This window comes from Chrysochloris asiatica, unplaced genomic scaffold (genome assembly GCF_000296735.1).
Source record: "Chrysochloris asiatica unplaced genomic scaffold, ChrAsi1.0 scaffold00034, whole genome shotgun sequence".
NCBI lineage: Eukaryota > Metazoa > Chordata > Mammalia > Afrosoricida > Chrysochloridae > Chrysochloris > Chrysochloris asiatica.
Window position 1 is genome coordinate 2759314 of NW_006408552.1, and position 13742 is coordinate 2773055.

At 46.2% G+C, this 13742-nt stretch overlaps 1 protein-coding gene across 1 annotated transcript in view; it reads left to right on the forward strand.

Moving 5' to 3' along the window:
• PRKRIP1 (PRKR interacting protein 1 (IL11 inducible)) overlaps positions 1–13457 on the forward strand; it is a 43016-nt gene extending 29559 nt beyond the window's left edge. Inside the window, exon 6 of the mRNA XM_006859826.1 lies at positions 13360–13457. Coding sequence (XP_006859888.1) covers positions 13360–13457 — 98 coding nt within the window. The remainder of the gene's footprint in view (positions 1–13359) is intronic.
• Positions 13458–13742: the final 285 nt, after the last annotated feature.

A 13742-nucleotide genomic window follows, 5' to 3' on the forward strand; every position in this document is an offset into this window, starting at 1 on the left:
TATCATCTGCAAATAGGGAGAGTTTTACTTCCTCTTTGCCAATTTGGATGCCTTTAATTTCCCTGTCTTGCTGGATAGCTCTTGCTAAGACTTCCAGCACAATATTGAATAGGAGCGGTGACAGAGGGCATCCTAGTCTGGTTCCTCTTCGCAGAGGGGAGGCTTTCAATTTCTCTCCTTTGAGAGTAATATAGGCAGTTGGTTTTGTGTATTGCTCTTTATTATGTTGAGGAATTTTCCTTGAATTCCTATTTTGTTGAGTGTTTTTATCAGGAATGGATGTTGGTTACTGACTTTTTTGCACAGTATTTCTTTAATTACTGAACAAAATCTCAGATTCCTGGATTTAAAAATATATAAATACTAGTATAAGGTAGAGTCCTGGTGTGGCACTGTGGGTTAATGCGCCAGACTGCAAAGCTGTTTGAACTTCAAGGTCGGCGGTTCAAGTTCACCAGCCGCTCTTCGGATACCCTACACAGGGTCGCTATGGGTCGGAACTGACTCCACGGCACTTCACAGCAGCAGCAGTGTAAGGTGAAGTCCTGGTGTGGTGCTGTGGGTTAATGTGCTGGACTGCAAGGTCAGTATGAACCACAAGGTTGGCGGTTCAAGCTCACCAGGCACTCCTTGGAAACCCTATACAGGGTTGCTTTAAGTCAGTACCAACTCAACACACTTAACAACAACTGTAACATAGTAGAAGTAAACATTGGGAAAACTCAATATCCTCAGCATAACGGCATTTTCCCTCCGTCACATTTTCGTCTCATTTTTTTCCATATGCACACGTCACTTTATGCACTTATATTAAGTGGGTTTGTTTTCTGTTTTGCATATTTTGTTGACAGCATAAGTATCTCATTTCTTCGTAGTTTTTAGTATGTTCCAGCAATTGACAGGACGTAGTATATGAGGGTGAGTCAAAAAAATATCGCTACAAAGCCAGAAATCTTCATTAAACAAAAAAAATACCAAAAATGGGAACTTAACTGTTTCTCAACAGATCCTCCATCTAAGCCTGTACATTTCTTTCTTTCTTTTTAAAATATCTTACTGTGAATTCAGTGAAGGTTTACAGAGCAGCTCGTTAGTTTAATATTCAGCAAATCACTTAGTTTGCTTCATTACAATGATTGCTGTCCCCTCCATGTACCAACAGTTAGCAGTGTTTACCTCTGCTCACTTTACTGTGGTCTTCCCTTGTCTTTCCTCTGCTAACCTCCCTCTTGTTGTATATTGCCTGTCCCGTCACCCATGTTAACATGTGTCTACCCTCCAGCTCGTGAATCTTTACTGTGGTCTTCCCTTGTCTTTCCTGTGCTAGCCTCCCTCTTGTTGTATGTTGTCTGCCCCGTCACCCCATGTTAACACGTGTCCACCTTCTAGCTCATGAATCATTTTCCGAGCCCCCTGTAACCATTATAGATTGTGTTTTTTATCAAGAAAACCGCTTCTTACCTTTTCACAACATTGGTCTCATAACAGTATTTGTCCATTTGTGATTGACTAATTTCACTCAGCACAACGTCCTCCAGGTTCTTCTGGTTTGTGTGGTGTCCGTTGTTGTTATTCAACATTGTGTGTATGTACCACAGTGTATTTCAACATTCTTCTGTTGAAGGGCTTGTTTAGACTGTCGTCATCTTTTTGAAGTATCTCTTGTAGGTTGCATATTGAAGAATCCTGATTTTTTATTCATTCTGCTGTCTACATGCTCTGGTGCATTTATTCCAGTTATGTCGTTCAATTGTAGTTACTGATAGGTGTGAATTGATGGCTGTCATTTTACTGTGTGGTTTTTGTGGTGCTACTGGTCTCTTTGTTCCTCACCATTTTCTGCACTGACTTAATTTTACTGGTGGGTTTTCTTTTTGGTTTTATTTCTGTTGTGTTAATGTGTACTGAATCTTTATCATTTTCCTCTTTTTATTTTGAAAATAAAATGTATTTTCTTTGAGGTTATCCTGTAATTTATTATTTTTTTCCTGCTATATGGAAGTTCTGTATCTATACTATTTCCTCTTTTTTGCTTTGTAGTAAACTAACTTCATTATAAATTGATTATCTCTGGTTCCCTATTTTCAGTCTTACAGGTTTTTACAAATTACTTCTATATCTGGATTCAGTTCTGTATGATATTGTCATGTTAATTTCAGATTGTGGTCTGCTGTTGTTGGTTCTTGGTCTAAAGAATACCTTCTAGTATTTTTTTGTAAAGTTGGTCTAGTTATTGAAATTAATTTCTGTGTATCTGGAAATAATCCTAATTTCACCATTGTATTCGAAAGACAGCTTAGCTGGATATATGATTCTTGTAGTTGAATGCTGTCGAGTCGGTCCTGACCCATAGCGGTCCTGAATAGGGTTTCTGAGAAGTGGCTGGTAAGCTTGAACCACCAACGACGTACTTCAAATGACTTTTCAGTGCAGCGCATTAACCCACAGCGCCACTCCTTTTCCTTTCAGAGTTTTGTATATGTTGTTCCATTGCCTTCTTGCCTGCATGGTTTCTTCTAAGAAATCAGAGCTTAGTCTTACTGGTTCTCCTTTATAGATAACTTCATTTATCCCAAGCTGCTCTCAGGATTCATTTCTTAACTTTTTTTTTCTTTGAACGTCTGATTATGACATGTCTGGGTGATTTTCTTTTGGCATCTGACCTATTAGGGTTCATTCAGCTGCTTGTGTAACGACATTAGGGAACTTTTCTTCCAGCAAATACTCAGCAGTTTTCTCCGTGCTTGTCTCTTCCTATTCTGGAATTTAGATCCACCTGAAAGTGATTCCTCTTCATGGTGCCCACGTAACTCTTAGATTTTCTTAGAATCTTTCCATTGTTTGTTTCTGGTTTTTCTTCTAGCTTACTAGTACTGAGAGATTTATCTTCAAGCACACTAATTCAGCCTTCCATTGCTTGGAATTTACTTCATTGTCCTTTTAATGTGTTGTCGATTTCTGAGGTCTTGTGGATTTCTAACTGCAGGTTTGGTTTTGTTTCAGAATTTTCATTTGTCTTTTTGTTCTTAGTGTCTTTACTGAATTCATCTAAAGTTTTTATTGTGTTCTCTTTGCTTTCCTCAATATTTCTGTCAATCCTTTGACGGTACTTAAATATCATTCTCTTGAATTATTTTTCAGTTAGTTCTATTTCTTCATCAGAAACATTTTCTGGGTCTGCATCTTGGTCATTTGAGCCATTCTCTCTTGTTTCTTTGAGTAAAGTTGTCTGTTGTCTTGGGGCACTTTGGGGTTGTGTATTTGTGTATTTAGTTAATGATTGTACGTTGATGTGCTCTTAGACTCTCACCAGCTGTCGTCTCCTGTGGGTGTAGTTAGAGCATGGGAGAGTGAGTGTGCACTGTTCTCCATTTGTGCACCTCAGTGTAGGGTGGGGCTGGCTGGTGTAGATTGGGTGGTCTAGGAGCTGGTATCTGCTCTTGCCCAGTGAACGGAGCTGCAGGGAATACAGTTGTGACTGGGCTGTATGGACTTGGTTACTCTCTCCTGTCAGGTGGGAAAGAGGAGAAAACTCCTCTCCCCTTGCCCCCAAACAAACACACAAGAAAATAAAACAGAATAAACAAGGAACCAACAATGAAAAGAGAAAAAAGATATAAAAACAGGCAGCAACCAGAAAAAAAAGAATATAATTACTACAGAGAAAAGATTGACAGGGAAATGGAGCTATAGAAGAGGAAAATAAGAGAGAAAATAGAAGGAAGGAAGGAAGAAATGAAAAAGCAAGCACTTAGAAAAAGTCAGGGAGAGGGAAGATGAAAAGAGAGAGTAGAGAGGAACAAAGAAAGATCAAAAGAAAAGGAAAAATAAAGCAGGAAAACGAGAAACAGACGAAAAGAAGCATAAACAAAAGCAGAGGTAGAAAGAGTGAAATCCAGGGGAATGAAAAGAGGAGAAGAGAGAGGAAACTAGCAAAATGATCAAACAGTGAGAGGGAAAAAACAAACCCAAAAAATCAGTGCAGCTGTTAGACCCAGAGAAAACTCGGGGTGGGTGGGCGTGGGTCATTACCGTGAAGTCCTATCGGCTTAGATGTTATCAACCTGGAAGTGATTTGTGGAGGTCCTTGATGGGGTTGGTTTCAGGTCTGTTAGGACTACATGGGAGCTGAGGACAGGGTAGCTGGTAATGAGGGTTTCTGCTAGACTAATGCTGGTCCAGTAGCTCTGTGGGTTCCATGGGTCTCCAACCGAACCTGCCTGAGTCCAGTTACCAAAGCCATGCAGCCAGCCTCATACTGGGGTCACGCAGAACAGGGTCAGCGCTGCAGGTGGATGAGGGTGAGAGCGGGTCACACCTCTGGTCACCAGGTGAGCGTGGGGAAAAATGAATGAATCACATCTTTTCAATCTCCTGTGTAACTCTGCTCAGCCAGGCCACCTTCTGTAGACAAAGCTGCCTGCATAGTTCAAAATAGTCTGGTCACACGTGGCTGGCCATTCACCAGTCATCTTCCTCTCACGGTCCCTGCTCAGTTTCTTCTCCAGCATGCACTCTGTCCACTGCTCTAACCTTTCCTCTGAAGTTCAGGGTTCGAGGGTTTTCATCTGGCCTCTCGTATCTTTGTTGTAGAGGGTCCGTGTAGTGCGTCTGCCTAGTCCACCATCTTGCCGAAAGTCTCAGTCTGTAGACTTGGGCAAGCGTTGTTTCCATCTGTCTATCCCTCCCCTGAAGAATTCCGTGTTTTCCTGTTTGCACCACATCAAAATGGTAGTTTTGCCATCCTCAAGGGACTCAAATTGTGTTCCATTTTAATGTTGAGTTTGAAAACAAAAAAACAACCCCGAATGGTCTAAATCAGGCCTGTAGGGTAGATATGGTGTAAAGTCTCCCAACAAAATTCTTATAGAATGAGCAGGTGCATTGTAGTGATGGGAAAAAACAACTTCTTAACGTAACTCCTGGCCTTTTTCTCACCAGTACAGTTTGCAGTGTTATTCAGACTTCTTCCTAATAAGCCCCCGTGCTCCTCCTATCTCTTTCAAGAAAATCTATCAAAGTGACCACCTTTGGGATCTCAAAACAGTCACTTTCTGAGTTGACCTCTCTGCCTTGACTCTAACTGGTCTAGTAGATTCTCTCCAATGCTACTGTTTTAATTGGTCCTTGTTCTCTGGATCATATTGGCAAATCCAAGACTCACTTCATAAAATCATCATTGGCTAGGTCCATAAAATCACCTTTGTTAGCTTCAATTTTGCTTAAAAGACTGATGCAAAGATCAGCTTTATGAGCAAACTGGTCTTCACACAGTGCTTTTGACGTCCATTGAGCCGGAAGCTTGCTAAGTAGGTTCAAGATGTCCGCTGAACCACATGAGATCACTCTATGGTCTTCTGCCAATATCTAGACTCCAACCATGGTTTCTGCATTTGCTGAGGTTGATGGTCTCTTCCCTCTCTTGGCTCATCTTTGAGGTCTTCCCTTCCTGTTGGTTCTTTATTGGAGCAGCATTCCCATAAACTAATTGCAACGCTTCAGTGGTTTAGGAAGATGTGCACTTTAGTTTTGTTAAAAATTTGTTATTAGCCCTGACCTCAGAACCTCAGAATCATAATTTTTTTTCACGGTACAAAAGTGTGTTTTTTTTAAGATACTCAAACGAGACTTAAGACAAGTGTACCCCTGAGAGAGCTTGTCAGCAGCTGCCCCCTGATTGCAGAGACTTGTTTAAATATGTACTGTTGGAGTGTACCCGTGAGTATGTGACCGAGAACTCTGCTGGCTATGCTGTCTGGCTCACCCTCTTACCGCTTTCCCTTTTATTAGACACAAGACTGACCCCAGTTTTTCTCTAAATCTAGAAACTACGTATCTGTCTCCTTTCCCCCTTTTTGGATTATTCCCTTCAGATGTATATCCAACAATGAGAATTACTGTATCATGGAGTATGAAAAGAATTTGTGGTTTTAAAATGTATTGTCAGGTATCTCTCAAAGGGATGTTGTTAAGTGCCAGAGCAGCTGGAGGGTTTGAACTGCTGACTTTGTGGTTCGCAGTCCAGTGCTGATCCTACTGCACCACACCAGGAGTCCTTCCAAAGAAGTGTGCCCATTTTTACTGCCATCGGCAAAATGCAATGATGTACATTTTTACCATAACCTTGCCAACATCGACTTAAAATTATGTGGAGTCCTGGTGTGGTGCTGTGGGATAAAGGTCAGAGGCTCAGACACACTAGCTGCTCCTTGGAAACCCTATACGGGGTTGCTATGAGTTGAAATTGACTCAACGGCACTTAACAACAACAACAACACACTTACCAGCAATGACTGAAAAAATGTATATAAAGATGTATATAGATGGGGAAGGCATTTCCGAGGAAGTCACGGTCTTACAAAGACTTACAAAAATGTAAATCTAGTTCTTGCTGGACCATCCGAGCAGCCTCCACCCTCTTCCCTGCCTGCCCTCACCCCCCCGCCACCCCCAACATACCACCCACCTGTTAACAGCCTCCAAAACTCTTTTTAAAACAGACTGGGTTGTCCTTCATTCTTTTGCATAAATAATAGCAGCAGCTAGTGTTTATTGACTGTTTCGCATGTACCTCCCAGTTTGGAGTGCTGGGGTGGATTAATGAGCTCGATTAGTGTATCCTCCTTCCCACTTCAGAGTTGTGTGGGGGCTCAGAGACAGAGCGAGCGAGCGGCAGGGCCAGGACCCCCCAAGTTACCCAGCTGAGACTCAAGTTCTGCAACAACTGTGGGCCTGGCCCTCACTGTGGGGCCACTCCCATCCTCACGCCCTGTGCACATGCTCAGATCTCTGTGTCTGCTGAATCTCTGTGCAGCCGCCTCATCCACCTGGAGACATCCTGTTTGTGAAGTTTCTCCTACCTCACTGCCCTCAGCCTAGCAGACCTAGCCTTCCCGGATTCCTAGCCACAGGACAGGACAGACCAGAGCTGCCCCCTAGAGTTTCAGAGACTGGAAGAGGCAGAAAGAGCAGACGGCGTCCTCTTTCTCCTCTGGAGGGGCTGGAACAGCCCAGTGCTTAACCTCCTGCACCACCATGGCTCCTTTCTACTTGGCTAATCACAGGTTGTACTTGGCTGTAACCTCAGTTCCATGAGAGTAGGACAGTATCTTTGTTTTTAAATAATTTTTTAAAATTTCATTCAAAGTCCAAGGAATGACATATACCCTAAGGACGGTGGGAGAAGGGCAATCGGAACCCCAGAAAGGAAGTGGGTGACTTGTTCCATGGAGGATGCTGCAGTCATTGACACAAGACAAGTGGTAGTGTGTGGTGACTGTAAAACGGATGATCTTGTCTCTAAACCTTCACTCAATTCACAGTAAGTTAAAACATAATTTTTAAATCCACATTCCACACCCAATTTCATCCAGATGATTAACATCTTGCATTAGTATGCTCCATTTGTCACAATTGATACATTACTAAAACTGAGGTGTGGCATTACCGAATAAGCACTGGGCTGCTATCCACAAGGTAGGTGGTTCAAACCCACCAGCCGCTCCCTGGAAAACCTCTCTACTGGGTTGTGATGTGTCAGAACTGACTCAGCGGCACTTGATGATAACAACATACATACATTCAGATTTCCGTAGTTTGGAGGTGCTATCCTTTTCCAGTCCTAGGGTCACCTCAGGGAGACCGTGTCCTATTCAGTGGTCATGCTCCTTGGGCACCTGTGGACTGTGAGCTTCTCAGACATGCCTTGTCTTTCGACCTGGAGAGTCCTAGGGAGCAGATGGTCTGTAGAGGGCCCCTCGCCTGGGGTCTGTCTGTTGTTCTCATGATTGGATTGAGGTTATGGGTTTTGTGTGGGGAGATGCCAACATACTTGTCCGTGATGCTGACTTTGATCATGTCACGAGAAAGTGCCTGCCGGGTCTCTCCAGTGTAACAAGTCACTCCTGACTGATGGCAGCCCCGTGTGTCAGAACCAGCTAGGCTACATAGGGTTTTCATGGCTGGGACCCTCGTCTTTCAAAATGCCTCTTGTTGTTGTTGTTGTTAGATGCCATCGAGTCGGTACCGCCTCTCTGGTAGGCTCAAACGGCCAGTCTTTCCACTAGTAGCCTGTGCCAGCCAGGGACTCCCCCTCTGTGACTCACAGGCAGCCCCTTCCATATTCAGGAGTGGGGGGTCATGGTCCACTGCTTTGAGGCTGGCTGACTGCATAAATTATCTGGAACTCTGCGGCAGTGTATTTCTTTTATACTCTAGACTATTCTCTAACAGTTTGGTGTTAGGTCATAATTACAGGATCTTGTTTTTCACCTTGTTCCAGATGGCCATTGGTGCTCTCTCAGTTGGTTCCTGTGTCCCTTTGATGTATACCATCATTGTGAAGTGCCTTTTCCTTTGTTATCTTAGCACTTCCTTATTTTCTGGCATGACAAGATATTTCAGGCTTATCTGCTTATTTCCTGTTCCCGTCCCATAATCGGCCACTTCCTCAAGCGGTCCTCCTTCCTTTTATTGCAAAAATGGTATTAGAAACTAAAATGGCCTCAGGGGACTATGGGTGCTCCTTGCTCCTGCGATGTTGCTGTTCTTAGGCTATAAGAATGGCATGAAGTGGGCAGTGTCTGACCTCCTCTGGCTTCTCAAGGAGGAACACCAAGCAAAAAATCTAATCCTCTGACTTCAAGTCAGTTCTGAATCATAGCCACCTTACATGTAGGATTGAGTGGAACTGGCCCTTAGGGTTCCAAGAGAGAATCTCCACAGCAACGCACTGTCTTATCTTCCTCCAGAGGAGCGGCCGGTAGGTTTGAACTATAGACCTTGTGTTGGAGACTGAAACTCAGCCTCAGCCCAAGGCTGATCCCTGTGAGGGAGGTAGAGGTCAGACATGCTTCCATCCTCCAACTGTCTCTGCCAACCCCACGGTGTTCTCTACACGGTTCACTTCTCCGCTGGGCTCAGTACTCCGTTATGGAGAACTGACAGGCACTGCTCACAACTGCGGGGTCACTGGGGCAGCTGACAGGCTGCAATTCAGGATCAGGAACACCAGGACAGACGCCTCTTAGCCATACCCCTCTGTCCCTCAACCTGCTGGCCACAGGGCCCGTTGGCCTCTGCCCTGCTCAAGCAGTGTTGCAGACTGAGTTGAGTTCTACCAAAAGGCACTCCCATGCCACCAAGAAGCCTCAGCTTGAAGGCCCTCAGAGTTAGCGCTGCAATTCACAAGCCTAGTTCCTAGACAGATGCCTGGGAGGCAACCTACACCGCAAGCAAGCCTGCTTTCCAAAGACTTTTCTCCCTGCAGCCGGGAAGCCCACTTCTCTGGGACATCACACAGCTCCTGTCTCCTGGATCGGGGAGGACCAGCATGTGGGATCTCGGAGTCCAAGGGATGTGCTCCACTTCTGGCTCTTCTTTTCCTTGATGGTAGAGTCCCCTTTTCACTTCTGAGATGCTCATTTTAAACCTAGCATGGTGGCAACACTGAGCAGCTCCCACATTTGAGTTCCATACACACTATTTGCATGACCCCACCCCACATGGGTGCTATGTACCATATTGACATTATTAGGACGTTAGGAAGCTACTCAGTCTACTTGGTGGGTCACAAACATAGTCCTGTCCAGTAGAAATTGCAAAGATTATGGCTGGAAGATTTATATCAAGAATTCACTGAACCACATAGGCCCTCCCAACTGATGGAGCAAAGAAAATGTGTGTGCATATTAGCTAGTATATCCCCACATACCAAGGGCCATGGGCACGGTGGGGAGATTTACAGCCTTGCAAACCCTGCATAGGGTCGCTGGGAGTCAAAATGGACTTGGTGGCAGAAGTAGGTGGGCACACACCAAGTTGTAGTTGTAGCCCCCTGGGTCTATATTACACTCACCCTGAGTTCATCCTGATGTCTCTAGCTCGAATCCATGGTTACTGGGTTGTTCCAGCCGTCCCCTCTCCCCCCTGCCTTGTTTTCCTGTGAGCTCTGTCTCCCAGTGAGTCAGCTGACTCCCACCATCCTCCTCACTGGCTCAGTCCACTCCGCTGTGGAGGACAAGTGGTTTCAGAATCAAGGACAGCGTTCACACGTTAGTGTTACAGACGTCACTCTTTTCCCCACCTCCTTTAGTGAAGGGCTTTCATACATTTGTAACACATTCTTTTTCTTGCTCCCTTCTTCATTCTATCCTGGGATCCTCCAACTTCTCAGGAGAGTGGTTCAGACCTACTAGCTGCTCTTTGAAAACCCTTGTTGTTATTGTTAGGTGCCATCAAGTTGGTACCGACCCATAGCAACCTTACGCACAGCAGAATGAAACATTGCCTGATCCTGGGCCAACCTCACTACTGTTGACAAATGCATGAGTCCATCAATGCTACCACTTGGCATATTCATCTTGTTGGGGTCTTCCTCTCTTTCTCTGACCCTCCACCTTACCAAATATGATATCCTTCTCCAGTGACTGGTCCCTCCTGACAGTATGTCCAAAGTATGAGAGACGAAATTTGGCCATCCTGGCCTCCAAGGAGCACTCTTGCTGCCTTTCTTCCAAAAACGGATCTGTTGGTTCTTTTGGCAGTCCATGGCACTTTCAATATTCTCCTCCAACACCGTAACTCAAATGTATCAATTCTTCTGTGGTCTTCCTTATTCACTGTCCAGCTTTCGCATGCATATGAGGTTACTGAAAATACCATGGCTTGGGTCAGGCGCACCTTAGTCCTCAAGCTAACATCTTTGCTCTTCAACAACTTTAAAAAGGTCTTGTGCAGCAGATTTGCCTAATGCAATACGTTGTTTCATGTCTTGACTGCTGCTTCCGTGAGTGTTGATGGTTGATCCAAGAAGAATCGAAAACCCTACACAGCGTCAGCATGCGTCTGGACCTGTTTGACGGCACTTTACAACAATAGAACCCTACAAGACGTTGGTGTAAGGCCTTTGAGTCCGTTCTGACTCATAGTGACCATGTAGAGTTTCCTAAGGAGCAGCTGATGGGTTTGCACTGCCAGCCTTGTGGTTCGTGGTCCAGTGCTGATCCTACAGTGGGGTGGATTCATGGGTGGATTCATTTGTTGAGTTGCAAAGTGGTTTGAATGTACATGGGTCATGTGTCAGATGTCTAGGTTTCTCCTCACTCAGAGCTTCCTGACCACATGTTTCCCACACACACGAATCCATTCTGTTTGCTATTCAGTGAGCTCATGCATTTTTGGGCAGTTCAGTTCCAAAGACTACTTGCTTGGAGCCCTTCTCAGTTAGCCCTCAGCCCAGGCACCCAGAACCCTGCATGTCTTGGTCACCCAGTGGGTTCATCCGTGTTGTACAGTTTCTGGACGATCAGATCCTGTGCGCGTGACCTACAGTCTTCAGAGCCACGTGAGCTCTCAGAGAGGCTTCCAGTGACTATTAAGAGAGAAAACGAGATTGTTTCCCTCGTCAGTCTCGGAACCCGAGTTCTAGAGCAGGGCCCTGTGGCTGCTGTGTGCAGCATGGGCCCAGCAGCAGGGACATGCAGTGCTCAGGGCCTTGGGCCAGCTGCTGCTGGCTGTGAGCAGCCCCATCGGGTGGCCCCCAGGCCCTAGACTGGTTGTTCTTTTCTCTTACTTGAGCAGGTTTGGGGCACTGTGCCAGGGGTTGACTCCTCCAGCCACCTCACTGCACTCCATGGCTTTTATTTTTTTCTCTTCTGACTCCTGACTCCAACTCAGTTTAGCTTCCCTTTCCTTACACATTTCTGAAGGCGAGTTAGGGTGATGGTTCAGGGCAGAGACATATAGACGCAGACAATCCAGGCTTCAATCCTGGGCCCTTGTGAGGAGCGAACTCGACTTTCCTGCTCTGTAAAATGGGTATGCACTAGTGATCACTCACAGACTACATTAGAATTAAACCAGATCATTTATATAAAGATTAGCACAGCGCCTGGCACAGAGCAGGTTGTTAAGTGTCATCAAGTCATTTTCCGACTCATAACCACCCTCTGTAGGGTTTCTGAGGAGTGACTAGTGGGTGTGACCCACCAACCTCATGGTTGTAGTTCAGTGCTTATTTTACAGCGTCATTCAGCCAATGTTAGCTGTTAAAATATTCTCGATTGTTCTGTTGAGCCTTCTCGCTCTGTGTGGCGCGAGGTGCAGGAGGAGGAGAAAGCGCGTTAGGTCACCTCTCCCAGCTGGTGTGCAAGGGTGTGAAAGCACATTGTGCCCTGTGCTGTGTCTTTGGTAAGAAACCCTGGTGGCGTAGTGGGTTAAGTGCTGGGTTCCTAACTAAAGGGCCAGTGATTCGAACCCATCAGCTGCTCCCATATAAAGATCTGCAGTCTCGGAAACCCTGTCTAGCATCACTGTGAGTCGGGATTGACTCAGTGGCAATGGGTGGGCACCTCAAGGCCGCCTACCAGGTGACTCTTTGTTAGCTCGGTGTTGACAGTAGCGGAATTCTGAGTGTGTGTGTGTGTGTGCGAGTGCACTGGGCTGAGTACGTTTGCAGGAAGCACCCCCAGTGGAGAGCCCCCCTGGTTGTGAGCTGGCTGCCTGGCCAGACTGAGCTGGGGGATGTAGGCTCCGACTGTTGCCCGAGAGGGAGGAGGAGGGGTTTTCGGGAACATGTTGTCTCTGGGCTCGGCCAGCTCAGCTGTCCTGTGGGGACTGGCATCATGAAGGGAAAACCACACACGAGTGTCAGGGGGCTTCTTGGTTTGTTTTGGATGAGCCAGGAAACCAGCCACCTGGCTGTGGCAGAGTTCTCTGCTGTACCATATGGGCCCGCTGCAGGGCTGTGAGCCTCCCGTTCAGTGTCACAGAGCCAGCGTGGAAGTCACGTGCCCGAGCCCAAGGACACTGTTGGTGGTGAGGGCAGTGGTGCACAGGTCATCAGAGCAGTGGTGGATCAGATCTGTGACCTAGCCTTATTGCCTAAAAGGACAGCCTGGGGTGGGGGCTGATGAGCTATACCGCTGATCCCGTCTGTTCCTGGGTGCTTTTTTGTGTGCTAAGAGTCCCTTTATTTTCGGAAGGGAACCCCTGGAGGCACAAAGTTTAAACACTGAGCTACTAACTCCAAGTTGGCAGTTTAAATCTGCCCAGAGGCCCCTCAGAAAGGCTTGGTGAGCTAGTCTCCGAAAATACGGCTGTTGAAAACCATACTGCGCAGGTCTCCTGACGGCAGCCGAACTAACCCAGATCCAGCTGGTCCGTGCGGACTCAGGGAGCCCGCAGGACAGAGGACGCTCCTCAGGGCGTCCGAGACTGCACATCTTTACGGAAGGAAGCAGACAGCCTCTTCTGTCTTTCTCCTGCTATTCTGATACTCAGCAACTGGTTGGGTTTTTTGTTTTGTCTTCATTCAGAGTAAATTTGTGTGGATATAATCTGAATGTCATGTGATTCTAGGAAGCCGTCGGGGCCAGGAGCAGCCATCCAGCAGCTCTGAGGAGGTGTCTGGAACAGAGGAAGAAGAGGACGAGCCCAGCGTCATCCTGAGGCGATGACCATGTTTCCCTACCTCGGACACCATCCCGGCCCCTTCCCTGGACTAGTAGAGAGCAAGCATGTGACCTCCCCTTCAGCAAGACTGGCCTAAGGACAGGCTGTCCCTGCTGAAGGGGAGGGTACACCACTTCCGGCCTGGTCCCTGGCCTCACACATTGAAACCTCAATGACTCAAGACTTTGATTCCATAAAGAACAAAGACCTTTAGGTCCTGTTTGGACATGGGAAGACTCTGAAATGGCACCACAGACGTTGGAAGAAATGGGCTCGGTGTCCTGCAGTTG